This window comes from Oncorhynchus masou, chromosome 4 (assembly GCF_036934945.1).
Source record: "Oncorhynchus masou masou isolate Uvic2021 chromosome 4, UVic_Omas_1.1, whole genome shotgun sequence".
Taxonomy (NCBI): domain Eukaryota; kingdom Metazoa; phylum Chordata; class Actinopteri; order Salmoniformes; family Salmonidae; genus Oncorhynchus; species Oncorhynchus masou.
Genome location: NC_088215.1, coordinates 16,515,877 through 16,531,735, shown reverse-complemented (window position 1 = coordinate 16,531,735; position 15,859 = coordinate 16,515,877). Strand labels below are relative to the sequence as shown.

Below are 15,859 nucleotides of genomic sequence, written 5' to 3'. Positions count from 1 at the left end.
GAAGTATAGCGCTCAACCAATCTGCACACGTACAGGGAGGGAGGAAGTATAGCGCTCAACCAATCTGCACACATACAGGGAGGGAGGAAGTATAGCACTCAACCAATCTGCACACATACAGGGAGGGAGGAAGTATAGCGCTCAACCAATCTGCACACATACAGGGAGGGAGGAAGTATAGCGCTCAACCAATCTGCACACATACAGGGAGGGAGGGAGGGAGGGAGGAAGTATAGCGCTCAACCAATCTGCACACATACAGGGAGGGAGGAAGTATAGCGCTCAACCAATCTGCACACATACAGGGAGGGAGGGAGGGAGGGAGGGAGGGAGGGAGGGAGGGAGGGAGGGAGGGAGGGAGGGAGGGAGGGAGTATAGCGCTCAACCAATCTGCACACATACAGGGAGGGAGGGAGAGAGGGAGGGAGGGAGGAAGTATAGCGCTCAACCAATCTGCACACATACAGGGAGGGAGGAAGTATAGCGCTCAACCAATCTGCACACATACAGGGAGGGAGGAAGTATAGCTCTCAACCAATCTGCACACATACAGGGAGAGAGGAAGTATAGCGCTCAACCAATCTGCACACATACAGGGATGGAGGAAGTATAGCTCTCAACCAATCTGCACACATACAGGGAGGGAGGGAGGGAGGGAGTATAGCGCTCAACCAATCTGCACACATACAGGGAGGGAGGGAGGGAGGGAGTATAGCGCTCAACCAATCTGCACACATACAGGGAGGGAGGAAGTATAGCGCTCAACCAATCTGCACACATACAGGGAGGGAGGAAGTATAGCTCTCAACCAATCTGCACACATACAGGGAGGGAGGGAGGGAGTATAGCGCTCAACCAATCTGCACACATACAGGGAGGGAGGGAGGGAGGGAGGAAGTATAGCGCTCAACCAATCTGCACACATACAGGGAGGGAGGAAGTATAGCGTTCAACCAATCTGCACACATACAGGGAGGGAGGAAGTATAGCGCTCAACCAATCTGCACACATACAGGGAGGGAGGAAGTATAGCGCTCAACCAATCTGCACACATACAGGGAGGGAGGAAGTATAGCGCTCAACCAATCTGCACACATACAGAGAGGGAGGAAGTATAGCGCTCAACCAATCTGCACACATACAGGAAGGAAGGAAGTATAGCGCTCAACCAATCTGCACACATACAGGGAGGGAGGAAGTATAGCGCTCAACCAATCTGCACACATACAGGGAGGGAGGAAGTATAGCGCTCAACCAATCTGCACACATACAGGGAGGGAGGAAGTATAGCGCTCAACCAATCTGCACACATACAGGGAGGGAGGAAGTATAGCTCTCAACCAATTTGCACACATACAGGGAGGGAGGAAGTATAGCGCTCAACCAATCTGCACACATACAGGGAGGGAGGAAGTATAGCTCTCAACCAATCTGCACACATACAGGGAGGGAGGGAGGGAGTATAGCGCTCAACCAATCTGCACACATACAGGGAGGGAGGGAGGGAGGGAGGAAGTATAGCGCTCAACCAATCTGCACACATACAGGGAGGGAGGAAGTATAGCGTTCAACCAATCTGCACACATACAGGGAGGGAGGAAGTATAGCGCTCAACCAATCTGCACACATACAGGGAGGGAGGAAGTATAGCGCTCAACCAATCTGCACACATACAGGGAGGGAGGAAGTATAGCGCTCAACCAATCTGCACACATACAGAGAGGGAGGAAGTATAGCGCTCAACCAATCTGCACACATACAGGAAGGAAGGAAGTATAGCGCTCAACCAATCTGCACACATACAGGGAGGGAGGAAGTATAGCGCTCAACCAATCTGCACACATACAGGGAGGGAGGAAGTATAGCGCTCAACCAATCTGCACACATACAGGGAGGGAGGAAGTATAGCGCTCAACCAATCTGCACACATACAGGGAGGGAGGAAGTATAGCTCTCAACCAATTTGCACACATACAGGGAGGGAGGAAGTATAGCGCTCAACCAATCTGCACACATACAGGGAGGGAGGAAGTATAGCGCTCAACCAATCTGCACACATACAGGGAGGGAGGAAGTATAGCTCTCAACCAATCTGCACACATACAGGGAGGGAGGGAGGGAGTATAGCGCTCAACCAATCTGCACACATACAGGGAGGGAGGGAGGGAGGGAGGAAGTATAGCGCTCAACCAATCTGCACACATACAGGGAGGGAGGAAGTATAGCGTTCAACCAATCTGCACACATACAGGGAGGGAGGAAGTATAGCGCTCAACCAATCTGCACACATACAGGGAGGGAGGAAGTATAGCGCTCAACCAATCTGCACACATACAGGGAGGGAGGAAGTATAGCGCTCAACCAATCTGCACACATACAGGGAGGGAGGAAGTATAGCGCTCAACCAATCTGCACACATACAGGGAGAGAGGAAGTATAGCGCTCAACCAATCTGCACACATACAGGGAGGGAAGGAGGGAGGGAGGAAGTATAGCGCTCAACCAATCTGCACACGTACAGGGAGGAGGAAGTATAGCGCTCAACCAATCTGCACACATACAGGGAGGGAGGAAGTATAGCACTCAACCAATCTGCACACATACAGGGAGGGAGGAAGTATAGCGCTCAACCAATCTGCACACATACAGGGAGGGAGGAAGTATAGCGCTCAACCAATCTGCACACATACAGGGAGGGAGGGGGGAGGGAGGGAGGAAGTATAGCGCTCAACCAATCTGCACACATACAGGGAGGGAGGAAGTATAGCGCTCAACCAATCTGCACACATACAGGGAGGGAGGGAGGGAGGGAGGGAGGGAGGGAGTATAGCGCTCAACCAATCTGCACACATACAGGGAGGGAGGGAGGGAGGGAGGGAGGAAGTATAGCGCTCAACCAATCTGCACACATACAGGGAGGGAGGAAGTATAGCGCTCAACCAATCTGCACACATACAGGGAGGGAGGGAGGGAGGGAGGGAGGGAGGGAGGAAGTATAGCGCTCAACCAATCTGCACACATACAGGGAGTGAGGAAGTATAGCGCTCAACCAATCTGCACACATACAGGGAGGGAGGAAGTATAGCTCTCAACCAATCTGCACACATACAGGGAGGGAGGGAGGGAGGGAGTATAGCGCTCAACCAATCTGCACACATACAGGGAGGGAGGAAGTATAGCGCTCAACCAATCTGCACACATACAGGGAGGGAGGAAGTATAGCTCTCAACCAATCTGCACACATACAGGGAGGGAGGGAGGGAGGGAGTATAGCGCTCAACCAATCTGCACACATACAGGGAGGGAGGGAGGGAGGGAGGAAGTATAGCGCTCAACCAATCTGCACACATACAGGGAGGGAGGAAGTATAGCGTTCAACCAATCTGCACACATACAGGGAGGGAGGAAGTATAGCGCTCAACCAATCTGCACACATACAGGGAGGGAGGAAGTATAGCGCTCAACCAATCTGCACACATACAGGGAGGGAAGAAGTATAGCTCTCAACCAATTTGCACACATACAGGGAGGGAGGAAGTATAGCGCTCAACCAATCTGCACACATACAGAGAGGGAGGAAGTATAGCGCTCAACCAATCTGCACACATACAGGGAGGGAGGAAGTATTGCGCTCAACCAATCTGCACACATACAGGGAGGGAGGAAGTATAGCTCTCAACCAATTTGCACACATACAGGGAGAGAGGAAGTATAGCGCTCAACCAATCTGCACACATACAGGGAGGGAGGAAGTATAGCTCTCAACCAATCTGCACACATACAGGGAGGGAGGAAGTATAGCGCTCAACCAATCTGCACACATACAGGGAGGGAGGAAGTATAGCGCTCAACCAATCTGCACACATACAGGGAGGGAGGAAGTATAGCGCTCAACCAATCTGCACACATACAGGGGAGAGGAAGTATAGCGCTCAACCAATCTGCACACATACAGGGAGGGAGGAAGTATAGCTCTCAACCAATTTGCACACATACAGAGAGGGAGGAAGTATAGCACTCAACCAATCTGCACACATACAGGGAGGGAAGGAGGGAGGGAGGAAGTATAGCGCTCAACCAATCTGCACACGTACAGGGAGGGAGGAAGTATAGCGCTCAACCAATCTGCACACATACAGGGAGGGAGGAAGTATAGCACTCAACCAATCTGCACACATACAGGGAGGGAGGAAGTATAGCGCTCAACCAATCTGCACACATACAGGGAGGGAGGAAGTATAGCGCTCAACCAATCTGCACACATACAGGGAGGGAGGGAGGGAGGGAGGAAGTATAGCGCTCAACCAATCTGCACACATACAGGGAGGGAGGAAGTATAGCGCTCAACCAATCTGCACACATACAGGGAGGGAGGGAGGGAGGGAGGGAGGGAGGGAGGGAGGGAGTATAGCGCTCAACCAATCTGCACACATACAGGGAGGGAGGGAGAGAGGGAGGGAGGGAGGAAGTATAGCGCTCAACCAATCTGCACACATACAGGGAGGGAGGAAGTATAGCGCTCAACCAATCTGCACACATACAGGGAGGGAGGAAGTATAGCTCTCAACCAATCTGCACACATACAGGGAGAGAGGAAGTATAGCGCTCAACCAATCTGCACACATACAGGGATGGAGGAAGTATAGCTCTCAACCAATCTGCACACATACAGGGAGGGAGGGAGGGAGGGAGTATAGCGCTCAACCAATCTGCACACATACAGGGAGGGAGGGAGGGAGGGAGTATAGCGCTCAACCAATCTGCACACATACAGGGAGGGAGGAAGTATAGCGCTCAACCAATCTGCACACATACAGGGAGGGAGGAAGTATAGCTCTCAACCAATCTGCACACATACAGGGAGGGAGGGAGGGAGTATAGCGCTCAACCAATCTGCACACATACAGGGAGGGAGGGAGGGAGGGAGGAAGTATAGCGCTCAACCAATCTGCACACATACAGGGAGGGAGGAAGTATAGCGTTCAACCAATCTGCACACATACAGGGAGGGAGGAAGTATAGCGCTCAACCAATCTGCACACATACAGGGAGGGAGGAAGTATAGCGCTCAACCAATCTGCACACATACAGGGAGGGAGGAAGTATAGCGCTCAACCAATCTGCACACATACAGAGAGGGAGGAAGTATAGCGCTCAACCAATCTGCACACATACAGGAAGGAAGGAAGTATAGCGCTCAACCAATCTGCACACATACAGGGAGGGAGGAAGTATAGCGCTCAACCAATCTGCACACATACAGGGAGGGAGGAAGTATAGCGCTCAACCAATCTGCACACATACAGGGAGGGAGGAAGTATAGCGCTCAACCAATCTGCACACATACAGGGAGGGAGGAAGTATAGCTCTCAACCAATTTGCACACATACAGGGAGGGAGGAAGTATAGCGCTCAACCAATCTGCACACATACAGGGAGGGAGGAAGTATAGCGCTCAACCAATCTGCACACATACAGGGAGAGAGGAAGTATAGCGCTCAACCAATCTGCACACATACAGGGAGGGAGGAAGTATAGCGCTCAACCAATCTGCACACATACAGGGAGGGAGGGAGGAAGTATAGCGCTCAACCAATCTGCACACATACAGGGAGGGAGGAAGTATAGCGCTCAACCAATCTGCACACATACAGGGAGGGAGGAAGTATAGCTCTCAACCAATCTGCACACATACAGAGAGGGAGGAAGTATAGCTCTCAACCAATCTGCACATATACAGGGAGGGAGGAAGGGACAGAAAGAAAGAGAGGGCATATGATGAGAGGAACAGATAACATACAACGTGAGGAAAAGGAAATCTGTCCGTGAAAAAGAATGATAAAAAACATAAAAGGGGAACAGAAGGAACAGAAAGAACAGAGGAGGAAAGATGTGCCAGTAACCTCTGTCCTATCACCTTTACAGAGGGATTGTGTGGACATGCATAGACAGATAAAGAAAGTCCCGTTGGAGGAGAAGCTTCACCATGGCGACGAGGAGGCAATGGAGATCAAATAAGACAAAAAAAGACACAAAGAAAGTGTGAAAGAGAAATAAAAGAGTGGAAAGAGAAAAAAGAATAATGGATTCAGGGGTGAGGAGTGACTAAGAGATGGACAGAAAAAATGTTTTTGACATGACGCCCCTGATGAACAGTGACACACGTTTTCACTGGCAGGAGGCATGAGAAACGCTGCGCTGATCCTAAAATACATGTCTTGATTTGTTGGTGTCACCTCTTAGAATTACTGTCCTCATAATGCCAAAATCACAACCAGATAATGACGTAACATTTCAACAAAACCACACCTGCCTTTCATTTTGCAGAATATTTAAAAAAAAAAAAAACTTTTATTGCATGATTCATTTTCGTGACGTGTCTTTACGAGAGGGGGGTTGGATTGCCCCGGGAAAAGTGCTGTCAGCTGAATTTCAATTAAATTGATTCAACTTATTGATTGGTTGGTCAAAACTAGACGCTAATGGCGCTCCTGTCATTATCAATCGAGTCTCTGATCTGCCCTCCAACACTGGGTCTGAGTGAGAGGAAGAGAGGAGAGCCTCTGCAGGGGCCAAAGCTCTGTGTGCTCCCCAGGGAGAACGTATTGATGAGCTCACACCTATTACTGTTTAATAGTGTGTAAACAAGGTGGCCAGATGAAACACTGCAGTGCATTAACCTCTCTCTCTTTGTCTCTCATCTCTCTCCACCTTTCCACCTCCCGTCTGCTTTCTAATGCTCGTCCACCAATCGACCCTATTTCTGTTTTCGTCAATCTATCTTTGTGTTGGTTTCTTTCGCTTGCTCCACCTCTCCCCATGTTTTTCTCTCTCTCCCTCTCCTCCTGTTTCTCTACCATTCTCTATCCCCCCTATTCATCTGTTCCTCCAACAGGGCATCTGGAGTTGTATCCACGGGGTCCAGATCGAGGAGAACAAGTCGGCCATGGACTCTCCATCGGCCACCATGAACATGAACATGAACAACACCCACTCCAACATTCTGCGACTGCTCCGCACAGCCAAGGACATGACCGCCATCCCGGGGGTCAACGGCTCGCCGCACACGCACGGCGCCCTGGACTACGGTGGCCACCACCGTGGCGAGTCGCCCAGCATCTACGACGTCTCTGAGCACCGGCGCAGCTTGCAAGAGCGCAAGGCCCCGCCGCCGCCCTACCTGCCTGAGGACAACATGTTCAGCGACTACATCAGCGAGGTGGAGAGGACTTTTGGCAACTTGCCCCTGAAGGACAACAACCTGTACCAGGACCATTACCTGCACCACCACTCAGGTCCGGGACCCGGGCTGGCTCTGGGTATGTCCGGCCCCCCGCCTAACAGGCCGAGTAGCTTAGGCAGTACCAGTTCATTGGAGGGAGGGATGTTTGATTGTGACAGTTTAGGGGGAGGGGTAGCGCCCATATTCACCACACAGCCCCGCGTTGCCTCCCTGACTCACAGGAACACCAATAAGTTTGACCTGATCGCCGGCCACACCTCGGCCTCAGGCTCCGGTCAGCAGGGGGGTCAGTTCAAGTCGAACGACCTCTACGGGAGGTTCTCTTTCAAAGGCGGGGCGTCCAGTTCTGGGTTTATCGACAGGGGCGGTCACGACAGGTACTGCATGGGTGGAGGAGGAGGGGGTGGCGGGGGCTCGGGGGGCGATGATGTGTCGGATATCTCCTCACACACCATCACCTACGGCAATCTGGAGGGCAACGCCAAGAGGCGTAAACAGTACAGGGACAGCTTGAAAAAGAGGCCCGCCTCAGCCAAATCCAGACGGGAGCAGGACGAGATTGATTACCGGAGGCGAGCCCACCACCATCACACCGTCCACCACCACTTCTCCCGCGGGCCCCTGGGACACCGCTCGGCCTCCCCACCCCTGGTCCCCTCTGAGCGGAAGAGAGGAGGAGGTGGAGGAGGGGGTAACTCTTCACCTTACTTATTCCGCGACAAAGAAAATCTGAGGGAGTTCTATGCGGAGCAGGTCCTTTCCAAGGAGGGCTCTGCCAAGTGGGAGCATGTAGATGTGTCCGACGGGCCTTGTCCGATGGGCGGTAGGGGAGGAGGAGTCGCTGGCGGTAGTAGTGGCATTTGTAAGAGCCTAGTGCCTGTGGAGGATTTCCTGAAAGGTAACAAACCCAAGAAGTCAGAGGGTAAAAGTGGCGGAGTCGGAGGAATGGGCTTGGGGTCGTCAGGGCAACAGGCCCACACGTGTTGGGAGAAGAACATGTCTGAAGTGGGGGGTGGAGGCATAGCAGGGGGTGACTGGGAGTGTCGGAATCACAGTGGTGGTGGTGGCGGGGGAGGAGGAGGGAAGTCCATCGCTCACCATGGGGGAGGGGGCACCTGTACGCATGGGACCGTTAGTGGGGGAGGAGGGGGTGGGGGCGCAAGTGGCGGAGGGGGAGGAGGGGGAAATAGTCGTCCAAGCTCTGCTTCTTGCAAACGGTGCGAGTCGTGTAAGAAACCAGGCAACCTGTATGACATCAGTGAAGATAACCTCATATTTAGCCAGATGGGGGGTGGAGGGGGAAGAGTGGTGACACGGGAGGGGCTGGCCAATCACAAAATCATGCACAGCGCAGGAAGCTAGGGCCAGGTGGGCGGGTGTTACGGAGACAGCACTCCTACGACACGTTTGTGGATTTGCAGAAGGGTGGGGGTGGAGGACGCATGGACGGGGGTGGAGGAGGAGGTGGAGGGGGAGGGGGGGGAGGGGGGCAGTTCCTCCCACCCAGAAGCGTGAGCTTGAAAGACAAAGACCGCTACATGGAGGGAGTTAGCCCGTACGCCCAAATGTTTGCCCAGTACTCGGAGAGGGACAGAGATAGTCCCTCCTTTTTCAGCCGTGGTGGTAGTGAGCGGGAGAGGGCGAAAGGAGGCTCCTCCTTCAGTTTGTTCCGAGGCGACCGAGGCGAAGGTGGGTTGCACCGTCGGTCGGTGGGGGAGAAAGACATGAGGGACAGGGATAGAAGAATGATGGGAGGTGGAGGTGGTGGGGGCGGTAGTGGCAAAGGGGCTGGGACTTACTCCTTGTCTAAATCTCTCTACCCAGATAAGGTGACCCAGAACCCCTTCATCCCAACCTTCGGTGACGACCAGTGTCTATTACATGGCGGCAAACCGTACTACGTCAAAATGTCTCCACAGCAACAGCAACAACCGCCACAGCATCTCCTCAACAACAGCCGCGGGGACTTCCGAGGCTCCATGGGGGTGCCTTCATATTTTCCGGCGTCAGCCACGACGGGGGTCATGTCCAACGTGACCCCCAGGTTCCCCAATGATCTGTGTCTCGGGGGAGGGTTGGGGGGGCCCATGGGGAACCACCATGGCCCCAGACTGGGAGGCAACAAGCTACTGCCGGTCAGGGACGGGGGGTTAGGGTTGGTGGGGCAGGGCGGCCAGAGACCCTTCAATGGCTCGAGCAACGGCCACGTTTACGAGAAGCTCTCCAGCATCGAGTCTGACGTCTGAAAGAAAGAGATGGAGCTAGAGAACAGGATAATTGCTTCTCCATCTGAGGAGAACGAATAGACGCTACATTGTGTACATCGTATTTCTCATATTTCTAACTGAGGAAGGTTAGTTGGACAATGGACACTGCGGACAGAGTGAAGGAGAGTGAAGGAAATGTCAAGTGTAACAGAAAGCGACACGACTTCTATTGAGGAAATGAACGGATTCTGCTGCTTGACTCTGAGACTGTGAGGGAGGAGGAGAGAAATCTCTCCTCCGTTTCTCCTCTCCTTCTTCACTCCCTCTTTTATCTTTCCCTCTCTTCCGCTCGCCTGCTGTTCCTTACACCAAAACAAACGTTTTGCTTAGCTATCAGAAATACAATCAAATGAATGAAACTATTCTTGAAGTAACAGGGTAAACTAACAATAATTGTATTGATAATGTTGTTAATGATATTATTGAATATAATTATATTGTTTAACATGTTCAGTTTGGGCTCGTTTTCTTTCTTTTTTTTAATAGTTCATGTTGTTATATATTTGTACTGTTGTTAATTATTTGCTAGGCCACCATATTACAGGAGACTAATAGACTATTTGTTAGGAAGAAATGTTACTTAAGTACCAATACTTTTAGGTTGTGTAATTCAGATTTCTTCTTAATTCTTGATTATCCATATTTTCTGTTCTTGGAGTGTGCTGTGAAAAAGTATACGGTATGTGAAAGGCATGATTTGCTGAGTACATTTTCCATATACTTGACATCTTATAATGGAGGAGAAAGTACTTATGTGGCATCATACTGGTTTGCCGTTTAGATTTCTTGTTTTGCCTGGCAGTACGTCGGGAGTAGTGGTGATCTCAGATACCGAGCGGGATGTGCCTTACTGAATCCACTACAATCATAAAGATATGAAGACTCCTCCTCCTATCGGTAGAAAGGGTGTTCATTCTGTAGACAATTCAGTTATTAACTAGTAATTCATAAAGTGGTTATCATGTTCTCTGAGAATCCGCTTAGCTGAGATTTTGCTTGAAACGAGACCCACCCACCTGAAAGGAGGAATAGTTGCATCATGGAAGATGTAGTTTTCTGCTCGTTTCACTCGGGTGCTAGTCAAGAGGCTCTTATCTCATCCTTTAGCGTTCCATAAATCATTTGATTTAACAATTTAAATCCCAACATATCACAGGTCCCCCTTATATACCCAAAGGTAAACTATCAATTATAATTTTTGTATTGTTTAAATAAAAAACTTGGCATAAATGCAGTATTTGCTAAACATTTTCCCTTGTATTCCTATATGTTGCTGGGAAGTGATTGAATGGAGTTGGTTTCAATTAGACTTGACAGTTGTCTACTTTTAAGATCTGGTCTTGATGGAATGTTGGACCATGGTCTGGGAATGGAGGGACGGACAGCAGGACGTGTTAGTTATTTCATTTTGTATCATGGCAGTAAGCTGTTGCTGTTGTATTATCGAGACACATTTATTAGAAGGGGGATGGGTGGGGAGTGGTGTGGTGTGAACACAGGGAGGAAAGAAAGTTTCAGTTGGTTTATTCATTTCCTTTCACCCAATCACTGTACTGTTACTGTACTGTATACTGTATGTCTCTCCTTAATTCACGTCAAGGACTTGATCAAACCACTAATCATGTTTGACTTACTTAGAATGTGTTATCATTTCTGAGATAATTCAGATATCACTAAAGGTGACGCTATTTCACTATTTGTTTTTTTCTTTCCTTGTGAATACCAACACAGATCAATCACTTTATATAGGACACACAAGACAGCCTGGATGTAACATTCAGTAAATCTCAGTAAACTTTCAACGTTATTCCGGAGATGATTATGGAATGTTTTGGCAACTTCCATCAATGGCTTGATACATAAGAAGGATAATAGGACAATAACGTTTGTAAAGCTTGAGTACTTGACCAGGGCATGATTACCATTAGCCTAGTATTAGCAAGAATTCTTCATCTCTGCGTTTAAAATAAAACCTTATTTGAATAATTCTGTCTATTTCACCCAGAACAACCACTTTTCAGCTATCAGGGCAAATATATTATGAATTTACAAATTTGATTGAAGGCACTGGACAGTATTTTCCTTTTGGAAAATAGTCTTCACAACTGTCCTGGAAGGTACTTGATGGAAGGTAGAGAAAAGCTAACCAATGCCATGATTAAAATGAAAAAATATTTTTTGAATCTCCACATAGTGTGGAAAGTAACGTTTTCCTCCCTATTCTATAAGCATTGAGTCCAGCGGTTTTTTTATCATGCCTTTGCCAATGTCTCTGGGTCGCTTCCATCAATGACAACCTCATGTCCATGGAAGATGACCTCAAAGCCACTACGTATCACAGACAGATATCCAGGTCCACGCTGTATTTGTGTTCACCTCCATGTAATTGTTGTAATATACAATTTAGGACCCCCCATATCTTCCTTTTATTTATTCTATTTATGAATTACTTTAAGTTATAGCTGTCTGAAATATTACATTTCTAAGTGATTTGTTAATTTGCCAAACCAAATTGTACGATCTAAGCACAATCAGTGTTATTGATTAGTTGATCAATACTTGTACATCCCTATTGAAACTTTGAAAGATTTTTCCTGCTTTCGTGACTGACAAGTCAGTGTGTATGATATGGAGTCAGTGTATAAGGACATGTGTTCGTAAGGACATGCATGCATCAGTGGAATTGTTTTATTTTCCCTTTTTTACTGAGACTCTATTTTATCCCAAAAGTGGGTGTTTGGGAATGATATCTGGACTTTTTAATCGATTTCATTGATTCTGATCTTTGTTGGTGTGTGTTTGTCTCTGTAAAAAGACAAATAGAATTTTGCTCTCAAAATTGTCGTTATTTTAAAATATTTCAAATTCAGTAAACAGAATTGTCAATGGGAATAATTGCTATGACATAAATAGATTCAACAGATTTATTATGGAACCAGAAGAAGTGTAAGAAGAGAAGTTCAGGCTTCTCTGCTCCTCTTGATGATTGGTTGTAAATGCCTGTGAATGAGGTGAAGGTATTGGTATTATTAAATGCCTGTGAATGAGGTGAAGGTATTGGTATTATTAAATGCCTGTGAATGAGGTGAAGGTGTTGGTATTATTAAATGCCTGTGAATGAGGTGAAGGTATTGGTATTATTAAATGCCTGTGAATGAGGTGAAGGTATTGGTATTATTAAATGCCTGTGAATGAGGTGAAGGTGTTGGTATTATTAAATGCCTGTGAATGAGGTGAAGGTGTTGGTATTATTAAATGCCTGTGAATGAGGTGAAGGTGTTGCTATTATTAAATGCCTGTGAATGAGGTGAAGGTGTTGGTATTATTAAATGCCTGTGAATGAGGTGAAGGTGTTGGTATTATTAAATGCCTGTGAATGAGGTGAAGGTGTTGCTATTATTAAATGCCTGTGAATGAGGTGAAGGTGTTGCTATTATTAAATGCCTGTGAATGAGGTGAAGGTGTTGGTATTATTAAATGCCTGTGAATGAGGTGAAGGTGTTGGTATTATTAAATGCCTGTGAATGAGGTGAAGGTGTTGCTATTATTAAATGCCTGTGAATGAGGTGAAGGTATTGGTATTATTAAATGCCTGTGAATGTGGTGAAGGTATTGGTATTATTAAATGCCTGTGAATGAGGTGAAGGTGTTGGTATTATTAAATGCCTGTGTATTGGTATAACGTTTTTATGAAGTGATGAACCAGCTTTGATTTTCAATGTTTTTGCTTGTTTTTTCCCTACAACCTCTCATTCTTCAGTAAGTTGCTTTCCTCTTTCTCTCTTTCTCTCTCTTTCTTTCTCTCTCTCTCTCTCTCTCTTTCTTTCTTTCTTTCTTTCTTTCTGTTGTTGTATGTGCCTCAATACATACGCTTGATTACCTGTGTGTGTGTGTGTGTGTGTGTGTGTGTGTGTGTGTGTGTGTGTGTGTGTGTGTGTGTGTGTGTGTGTGCGCGTGTGGAAAAGAACATGCTAAAGAGAGAATTGTTGACTGATGTTCTGTATTGTAGTGCTGTATGTAAATAACTTACCTCCCTCTAGCAGACTTTTAATAAAAGTGTACAAGATGGCTGAAAGTATGAACCTTTTGGGTGACATCTTTGATTTGAAGGTTCTCTGCTAAAAAAAAAATGTTTTCAATGAAAGGCCACATATGTGCAAGCTTGTAATTTGTTGAAAGAGTGCACACCTAAAGTAGTAGAGACTATTTTTACAGCAAGTTGATGAATTTCCTTTCACTTTAATTTGGTAAAAGACCGGCATACACACTTGTTTTTGTTACACAACTGATGAGATGAGTGGCTATTACATAAGCACAATATCATGACTCTCTACTACATTTTTACAAGTTATAATTTGTCTTCTTTGGCAACCCTTTATTTTACGTGTTTCCAAGAGAAAATTATAACACAACCATTTCTAGAACTGTACAGATTGTGAAAATGTATATATGACTAAACATTTCAGTCACGCTTTAATTTTTGTATGGGAAGAAATGACATGTGTTAAAGAATAATAAAAAATGTGATTAAATATTTAATAATATTTAAAATGAGGATAATTAAACACAGTCGATGTGAAAATAAGTGCTAAGAAATATTCTTCTTCTGTATCTTTGTACAAAACAAAGTGTTGCGTATTAATTAAAAAAAAAATGAAATCATGTAATTTGTGAAATTCCTACGTTTTCTTATTTTCCCCACTAAACAGATTTCAACATTCATTCATGGTCTCTCATTTGTCTATATATTGTGTGTATATATATATATATATATATTGTGTGTATATATATATATATATATATATATATATATATTTATATATTGGAATTATCTGGCTCGAAGGACCAATACCTTAAAGGGTAATTCAGCAGTTAAAACAATAGAAAAGTGTCCTCCCCACCCCTGTTCCGTTTTTTATATTTTTTTTATAATGGGGCTGGAGAATTGTAACCACTTTCAACTTCCTAGACAGAGCTATGGATGGATGCAATGACTTACCAGCCATGATATCAATATTATAGTTGTAACCATGTTTTGAGTCTATACAGTGTTTGTTTAAATTGAATTCGTTTACAAACATTGGAGTAAAACAAGCTTATATTTTGGCTTCTGGTGGGGTACAACAGCTCATGAGGCATTTATGACTTATGTTCTTCAATAATCAATGGGTACATATGAAGTCCAAAAATGGATGTATTAACTGCAGATTGCCCCTTTAAAGGTGCAGGGCATTTTCAAGTGTTCTCAGATTCATCTGTCATTTAAATGGCCAGTGTCACTCCTCCTCTTTAATCCTGTTGCTGTATTGTCACTTTCATCCAGGACACCTGTCCATCCTCCCGTTCCACTCGTCCCCTCTTACCTTTCATCTTGTCTCTCCATAGCTCGCTCCTTTTTGTATCTTTCTGTCTGTTTTTTCTCTTTCACAAGTAGGACACTGAAATGAGATTGAGATTACTCAAGATGTTGGAGAGGCAGGTTTGTAGGCTAGGACAGATGGAGAGGGAGGTGACGAATGACACACTGATAAAAAGTGAACCAGTAGGATATTGTATACAGAATTTGAAAGACTCCAAATCCTCCTCCTGAGACTCTCTATCTGCCTCTCTTTCTTCTGAAAGAGCTCTGACCAGCAACAAGGGAGATATTTAAAGAAACCAGTCATCCACAAAACCCTCTTTGAGATTTTGGTAAAGCATATCTCTGTATCTATATTTGATCCTATGTCATTGAGAGATAAATAATTAGCTAGTGCTATAAACAACACTGACAGAACAAGAACACATTGATAGAACACATTGCAACACATGTAACTACTTGACAATTAACCGTTACCTAGCAACTGGCTCTTTTTTCAAGAGATGGGGAGGATTTATACTGTATACTCTCACTGTCTTAGTGGATTGGATGGGAAAATGAATCAACATACAATACCAACATGGAAAGTACAGCCTGAGCCGAACATCTACAGAGAGAGGGAAAGTCGGAGAGAGGGAGAGAGTGAGAGCGAGAGAAATGGGGGATGGAATGCAGATTAAGAAGTAGAGATGAAAGACTGAAGCCCCGCTTATACCTGGTGCTAACATGTGTTGTGTGTCCTAATCTTGTCCACATTCTGATTGTGCCTACATTTTTGTGTCTGCATTGTGACCAAATTCTCTGATCCATCCCTGTATGCAAATTATTTCACAGCTATTCTTTCCAGTAATAAGTTATTTATTTGAAGACATGTTGGTGAAATAAGTCAATGGTGCAGCCTGTCAATCATGTTAGAGGCCGGTATAATATGATTTAAGTGGTTTCGCTGCCCAGATTGGTCTACACTATGCGTCTTTTAATCGTGTAAAC

At 46.3% G+C, this 15,859-nt stretch overlaps 1 protein-coding gene across 1 annotated transcript in view; it reads left to right on the top strand.

Annotated features, from left to right (window-relative positions):
* The window catches only part of LOC135524708 (glutamate receptor ionotropic, NMDA 2B-like), a 148,797-nt gene extending 134,565 nt beyond the window's left edge, over positions 1 to 14,232 (top strand). Inside the window, 2 exon segments of the mRNA XM_064952480.1 lie at positions 6,896 to 8,540; positions 8,543 to 14,232. Of these exon segments, the coding sequence (XP_064808552.1) occupies positions 6,896 to 8,540; positions 8,543 to 9,489 (2,592 nt within the window). The 3' untranslated portion in view covers positions 9,490 to 14,232.
* Positions 14,233 to 15,859: the final 1,627 nt, after the last annotated feature.